This window comes from Papilio polytes, unplaced genomic scaffold (genome assembly GCF_000836215.1).
Source record: "Papilio polytes unplaced genomic scaffold, Ppol_1.0 DF822067.1, whole genome shotgun sequence".
Taxonomy (NCBI): domain Eukaryota; kingdom Metazoa; phylum Arthropoda; class Insecta; order Lepidoptera; family Papilionidae; genus Papilio; species Papilio polytes.
Window position 1 is genome coordinate 3,536,811 of NW_013527137.1, and position 8,395 is coordinate 3,545,205.

The window sequence follows — 8,395 nt, forward strand, 5'->3', positions numbered from 1 at the left end:
CGTTTAGAATCATCCTGTATAGTTATATAGTCGGTAACAACAAAGTGGATTAGTGAAAGTGTCAAATAAATACGTTACGCAATATATATATTTAATTTGGTCCATTAGATAATCTAAAACAGCTATACATCATGTGACAGGTGTAATAAATTATATATTATGCAAATTAAAAGCGTTCTATAATAAAATATATATTATTTAATATAATATTGTTACGTTTAGACATATCACGGCAATAATATAATATATGTTATGTAATATATCAATCTTAAGTTACCTTAAAAACTAAGTCTTTTCAATATATTTGCGAAATAAAAATTTATAGTGTACAAATTAAATAGCATGATATAATCTTGTACCTCCTTTCTACATCATATAGATTTATCTTATATCCTTCTTTAAACAGATTATTTAGATAGCTGCATATTTGTCATGTTTGTGAAAATAGACTCTCAAATCCTCGTAACTTGACATGTACTAATTACTAAAATTACTTGTAACAAAATGCTATATGCTTCGAACATGATACTTATTAGTTCATGTAATCGATCACCTATCGCCTAGTTGTATCAATCAATTCTTTTATTGCTCTCATTAATATCAACACATTCTAGTTTTTTTTTTTGTAGGCAACTCAATCTTTTCTGGTTTACGTAGTCGTTTTTAACTGGCTGAATGTAATTTTAAATTTAATAACTATGTTTATACTTTCAAGGCAGCCACATACCATATTTTGCTCGTAAAAAATACTATTTAAAAACTGAAAACTGTCGCAATTTGAATTCATTGACTAGTAATATTGAAAAACGTAAGCAAAAAACAAATAAATTAACTGTTAATGTGGAAAACCAAAAATTCCATGCACATAAACCAGGAATTTGTTTATATTTGAATTTCTTAAATTTAATTTTTAACTTTCAACTATCTCTATAGATCATTACGACTATTGAAATAGTGTAAAAACCAGGACGAGTCGGTGACATGTAAATGTAGCTTGTGAATTAAAAAACGAAGTTTATTTGATATTTATGTGAGGTCCATATTGTGGTCTTTGGTAATGAAATTCGCAGTCACGAGAAAGCGTGAAGGGCGGCCACGATCCACGATATACGAACTAACGCCTGTAGCACACTATTCTATTCTATTCTATTTCTTGTTTATGGCTCTCCCACAGCGGATTGGGCCAGTGTCTGTAGCACACTGAGACACGAAAACAATTTTACTCCATGTTATAATCGTGTGGTTAATCTGTTAAGCTATCCGACGTAACGAACCGAATCCTTTCCACTTTCATACTTCGCTTCACTATTGTTGGCAATGTGCTCCGGCGTAAGAACAGTTGGCCTTGATGAGACGAACTCTGTGGCCGTTGACAGTTGAGAAGTGATATACTCGTATTTTGTAATAGTCACCTGGGTGTTACTTACGCACTTTATTTCACAACACTCTTGATGATATTAGCAAATCGCTAATTGTAACGGCTAAAAAAATAAATAACTAGTATAGTGTTGTAGTATCTGTAATACTTTTAACTTAGTTATTATAGAAGATAATTAAACTAATTTACGAATATTTCTTGATATCATTTCTGCTAAGCTAAAGTTTTGCGATGGAATATTGTTCATAACAAAAGTTTGAACGTAAGCCTCATTGTTTGGTAAACCGCCTTCTTAACCAAGAGGCCACTGGCGATTAAAAATGAAAATGTTGAATTTTCCGGTAAGCAACCGTTTTAAAAATATATGATGTTATGCAATTTAATAACAAATGGCTGTTTCGGTGACATTTATACAGTAGTTGTTTTCAAACCGGTTGCAGTTATTCATGGAACTAGTTATAAGTAAAGGGTTTGTTCTAATTTGTGTTCAAGACCACCGTGTTGTTGGCCAGTTAGAACGTAGTTTGATTTAAAAACAAACCATAAAATGTTAACTTCAAAATACGATGTTGTTTAGGAATTAGGTTACTCATGAAATGTGTCATAAAATATAATAATATAGCGATAAAATTAGGTACTAAACAATTGTTACCGGCAAAATCAAATTTGTGGTGTGTAAATAACCCCATTATTAGCGTTAAACTAAACCGGTCCAGTCTTATGTTGTGCGTTTCATAATGAATATAATGAGTATTACTAAGATTATAGTTAGTGAGTAGTAAGAAACCTCGCTACAAAGATAAGCTCCTTTGTCTTTAATGCAAAAAAGGAAATTTTATTCAAAAGAAACGATCAGATACACTTATTTGTACTTAAAAATAAACAAATGAATGCTAAGTGTACCTGAATTCACAAGACTTATAAATAATTAATTTAAATTCCTTCCACTGAGCCCTTTGTCCTCGAGACAGATCGACGGGTTCGACAAAAGACAACGCTTGAATAAGTAAATAAAACAACTACAGGAATTTTAATGTTGCCTTCGAAATAAAGCACAACAGATTAAGATAGAATAGATTTATATTCCAACAATGCGCGTACCTACACATCGGTTTACAAATGTATAGGTCAATAAGTATGTCAGAATGAATCGAAGCTTTAGACAAAACAATACTTTACAGTAAAACAGTGGTAGAGCCCGCTTTAATATCTTCGCATGAATGAGTCGGCTCGCCCGGTGTGGAAGTGTGTCTGATGAGGGTGGTGCCGGAGGCCCAATTTTAGTCCCTTTCCCGTTCCACCCTTTTCTTATAAGGAAATGATTGGATGGGAAAGTGGATTCGACGGTGGAGGAGACGCATAGAAAGGGGGTCCTCTTTATGTGCGTCTTCTCCTCCGTCGATTTAGGATAGGCAACGTATCTGCAATTGCGGATGTCTATGGGCAGCGATCGCTTCGCCATTTTGGTATTTTTTGGTGGCCGCTTGCTCGTTTGCCATCTTATTGTATAAAAAAACAAAGATTTTAAAGTGTATTACCTGAAAAGTATAATTATGCACTAATTACGTACTATGAAGTGTTAAATGTTCAAAGATGCGAAATCATCTAACAGTAACTAGGCTTTTATGTTGAAAAGTTTCCATGTATTACATATTGCATATCGAGAAGGTAATATGTCTCATAATTTGGTCAAGATTTTCTTAACAAAGTTTTCATTGTCAGGCCTATCCGGACTGGTCGTGGCACACTGCGGGGCGCGGTGACATCAACTGCACGGGTCTGGTGTCGGTATACCGCACCCGCGCAGACCGCTGCAACCGTCTCTGGGTCCTCGATTCCGGCGTCTTCACCAGTCTTGATGACTTCCGCCGCGTCTGTCCACCCAAGATACTTATCTTTGATATGGCTACTGATCGTCTGGTAAGTTATTATTTTAATTCTTCTGTACCTTTTTTGCCATTGTTTTGTTGTTCTTGATTTTAAAATCGTTCTGTCAAATGTAACTTTAGTAGTCACGCTTAAATATTGATTTTGATCGATACATATAGCGCTTTTCATTATGTGTTTTAAATATCGCTACGTTTTGTTTTGATATTGGTTAAGTAGAGATATGAATCGATCTCGCAATGACCTAAATTTGAATATAGTGGCATACTAGCAGTAGTGATAGTTACTAAACATAGCAACAGACATTTTTGAATCGCAAAATCAGTCTTGTTCTTATCAAGAAAATGCTAATTTTTGTTAAAATAACGTTGTATTTCAAAATTAAGTCAATCTGTCTACTCGTATCTTTATAGCATTGTGTAGACGTGGACGGGAATTATATTACGAAGGTAAAATAATTTCATTATAAGGTTAATATCATCTTCACTTGCAAAATATGTTTGCGAATATTACAGTTAAGTTTGTAGGTTAATTGCAAAACATGAGGTTAATTAACATCAAGTTGCCTGTTCAGGTTTAATGTTATTTCAAGTTGTTGCAAATTTACTTAATATAAAATAGTACTTAACATCAAGTTTAAAAATTTATTGATAAATACCAATTGTACCAAATGTATCCTTGAGTTTTTAAATATTTTTGATCAAAGTTTTCAATCTTTAGCTTTTCAAGTTTATATCCAAATCGAGTTAAATATATGGGAATTTCTAATCAAGATTGAATTATTGTGGAGCGAGACAAATTTATAAGCTTGCATTGTTTTCTTAATGCGTACCCGCCAGCGATTTGTCTCGACCTATGTCGGTCATGGTAATAAGAGGCAAGTTATGTTTAACTGCATTTTTACATGTTCAATGAAATTGTCAACGTGCGAAATACTCGTTCGGATCAAGGAACTTTCATTGAGATATGTGTGATTTAAAAAGAAATTAACTATTATTTGTAAATCAGTAATGTTTAAATACATACTAAACTACTATTAGTGAAATTAATGAAATTTAAAAATATAGAGAAAAGAAAAAATATAGCCTATGTTACTCACAGATAAATTATCTTTCTAACGGTGAAAAAAATTTTAAAATCTGCCCAGTAGTTTTTGAGCCTAGTCATTACAATCAAAGAAAGTTTTCCTCTTTGTAATATAGTATAGATTGCTGGAGATGGAAATCCGACAGAAATATTTTTTTTGACAGCGATACCCTTTTAAATTAGAGTCTAATGTTATTCGAATGTAATGCTAATTGCATAATGTTAGGCGGTAGTTTTTTTTTTAATTTCAGTTCAAGTTCAAATTCAGGGTCACCGCCTAGATTTGATCTAGCTTCCGTAACAGTTGTAGAATTCCTTTCATCGAATTAAAATACAATTAAACAATTTATGACCTTGTTATTTAGATCTAGGATATAAGATAAGCTGTTTAATGCAGATTATATTTATAGCGTTTTTGTAATACATTGACCTTGTAGGAAGGTGATAGTTTTCGACTTCGTTTTTTATATTTTATTGCAATAAACACAAACAAGTGCACAAGTCTTGTATTATAAGATATCGTTATCATTGTTTTTTGTATATAAAGAGAGGAATCGCAATGTGTTATATTGGAGTATTTAAATAAAGAATCTCTCTCCTAAATCTAATTTACATTTAAGAAAGAATTGATAATTATACGCATATGATAATTCTACCAGTTTTTTTTTAATTGATTTATCGTTGTCTTTCCAATGGATGTAGTTTAACTTTTCATATTTTCTTGTCTTTCTGACACAATTGTTTTGAATCTTTGACATATTTAAAATTTGGAATATGGTTTATGTGTAGCATGAGGCTGATTTTCTGTCACATTAGAGCTTCGATAGTCTTATCTTAATTTATTATTTTAAAAGATCTCTTACCTCATGTTAAAAGTGTATTTTGTAACACTTTCATTAGTCGAAGTAAATTCTCACGGTATTACTATATTTCTTGACAGTTGTTATTGATTATAACTATTAATTTGAAGGTTAAATATATAAATTGCTTACTTGTAACAAGAATCGCTGCAATATAAACTCGTGCAGCAATTTAAATCTGTCATTTGGATTAATGTAATGTATTTACATCACTAATGTTCTTATTTAAATTAAACTGTTCTCTGATATTCTTTCTATCTTTAATTAAACCGATAACGTATGATTTTGTAACATTTTTAATTATTATAATTTATATGAGTGAATATACTAAACCATTTTTGGACGGTGTGTTGTTGAATAATGTTGAAATCGTAAACATGTTTTTATTCAAGATTAAAAAACTTAAAAAGGTTAATAATCTTTACACAACTGAAGTTGATCAGAAATTATAAAAACAAATATTATGAGTAGAAATATTTTTGAACACTTTTATTGAAGTGACAGCGAAGGTTGTGAAGGTGACAGCGAATATGTAATTATTTTTTAATACTTTTAAATATAAACTTAATTTGTTGTACAAGTATAATATAAAAAGTGATTGTATAATTGACAAGACAAAAGGTAACCAATAAGACATACTAATGATCAATTTATAACGAACATTCGTTACTTGGGGCGATACAGTAAACGGTTGCGATAGAGTTTGTAATATTGATTCGATTATAGATAACTTTATACACAATTGTTAAGTTAAGCTGTCACGTTGCCTCATTGCTTGTAGATTTAGATTCAGATTATTCTTATTCTTTTTATTAGTTAAGTGTTTTGAATAGTATGATTTAACGTTGGTGTTATTTTTATACTGTTTTATAGGAATAGAATATATATACTACTCGCACTATTCTGTTTCGATTGAGAGCTTAAGTAATTCCTTACACGGTGTTCATATAACTTTTTATTAATATTGTGAGAATTGAGATATAAAGTTAAGATTATGTATGAAAAAATACAGCCAAAAAACAGTTTACCTAAAATCCTTGATATTAATAAGTTAGTATAGTTCGTTTATGATTTAGAGTTTTGATCGCCATTATTGTGCTAAAAGAATTAAAAGTATAAACAAGCTACTTTTTAAATATATTATGAGAAACATACGGACATTCACAATATTACCTGGCGCCTATCAAAAGTTTCCTTGGAACGGCACAAAATACCGTTTACTTTTTTTAACAAAAGTAATTCGCAAAATGGAAGGTTATCATTGTGTCAGAGGTCGCCTTATATCGTTGTGAGAATTGGGCTATCTGTATTGAATTAAGAAAAATATAATTCCACAATTAAAGGTATATATTTTTTTTTCTTGACAATCGTTTTATCTATGTGGATAGTGTGTTTGTTTTATTATCTATCGTTGCTTAACCATTGTTTAGATTGGAATGAAAACAAAAGTTTTAATTATATGAAACTTTTTGTTAGATTTCTTAAATATGTACAGTAAGATGTTAAAGCATATGTTGTCGATATCAAGATTTACTTTATAAATTAATGGTTAAGTTAAAGGCCTGCTGGGTACTCGGTTTCGTGGTTAAATTCCTTAACACTGGAATTAACAAAGCTTTAAGCTGTGTGAAGATGATAAATGGTATTATAAGCTATCAAAAACTTTATATAAGCTATGGCCTATTGTGCTAGAACCATGATAATATTTATTATGTAATGTCTATGTTCATTGAATTTCATCGTTGAGTTTTTACATTATCTTTACATATTTGGTAAGGCGCTTAGTAAGCAGCATAATTGTACATTTATTACTTCTAGTTCTGATACTAGTTTTTACACGCAGTCAAACTCATTCAATTGTAACATTAAAGGAAATATACAATCATAAACTTATCAAGCACGAGTAAATTATGTACTGCCAAATATCTTTTGTGTTTAAGTTATTGATTTTTGTATCACTTTCAAATAATTTATGTTAACAGTCTAATTGCGGAAATCTAACTAATATTATAAATGCGAAAGTTTAGATGGATGGACGTTTATTAGAGTTTGTAGTTTAAACGTCTGAACGGATCTTGATGAAATTTGGCATAGACATAGAGGACAGTCTGAAGGAACACATAGGCTACTCACTTTTAGTTTTTTTAATTACACGCGAACGGAGGTGCGGACAAATGCTAGTTGGTCATAATATGAAAAGTGTCTTTTTAACGAATGAGGTGACTGTCGCATGTGATATATATGTGCGGCAACCCTAATTCGAACTTGTTACTTTTAATTACCAGAAAAACATAAACAAATTATTGTGTATGTTAATAAGTTAATGACACCTCAATACCGCAAATATAAAGGAATAGACAAATTCGGAAATAAATATACATCGTATTTGTCACATAGGTAAGTATACTTTCGCAATATATGAGCGAGATTCCTTTAGTGTAGCAATCTCATATATTCCCTGATGCCTTGAGTCCGGAAGCTGATTAAACGAGTAAAGAAATTTATGCAAATTTACTGTCGTAAGAAACTAGTTGCGAAGTATTGGAATCGTTTATACTTAAGGAAAAAACGAGATTAATTTTGTCATTATTGTTCTTTTAAGAATATCAAAATAACATTTTATACTGTTTTCCCATTGATTATTAAAATCATTTTGAACTTTTCCTTGCAATTATTAAATAATTCGATTAAGTCATAAACAAGCGCTGTATTTATATTTTCTCTGGTTGGTAAATCGGAATGTAAAAAACAGTTGTTCCAGTCGTCGGTATTACCTTTACGGATAAGGAAAGACATTGGAATTCTTACTTTTTTAATCTGTTTCCGAGAGCTGCAAAAACTGAAGAAAGCTTTAATTAGTAATTATAAGACTGTTGTGAAGTTATTTAATGGACTGGTTACGCACATCTAAACACATGTACTGTCGCATTTTATGTAGCGCGGGAAAACAAGTTTGCTCTAGGCTGTTGGGGACGCTAACAGTAATGTTGTTATAAGTATACGGGATAGAAATCGCTTGCTAGTTGAAAGAAAATAAGTTGAAAGGAAAGAATTAACACACTACCAATTATAATAATATAACATCATATGTCTTGTAATAAATCAATAACAGAGAAGTAACATAGTTGAGTTGAACATGACACGTGCCACATGTTACGTCGGTAAGAAATATAAAGATAATAAT

The 8,395-nt window shown here is 31.0% G+C and overlaps 1 protein-coding gene across 1 annotated transcript in view; it reads left to right on the forward strand.

Moving 5' to 3' along the window:
• Positions 1-8,395, forward strand: part of LOC106107332 (protein yellow-like) — a 30,376-nt gene that overhangs the window by 11,575 nt on the left and 10,406 nt on the right. The window contains exon 3 of the mRNA XM_013288146.1: positions 3,101-3,298. Within this exon, the coding sequence (XP_013143600.1) occupies positions 3,101-3,298 (198 nt within the window). The remainder of the gene's footprint in view (positions 1-3,100; positions 3,299-8,395) is intronic.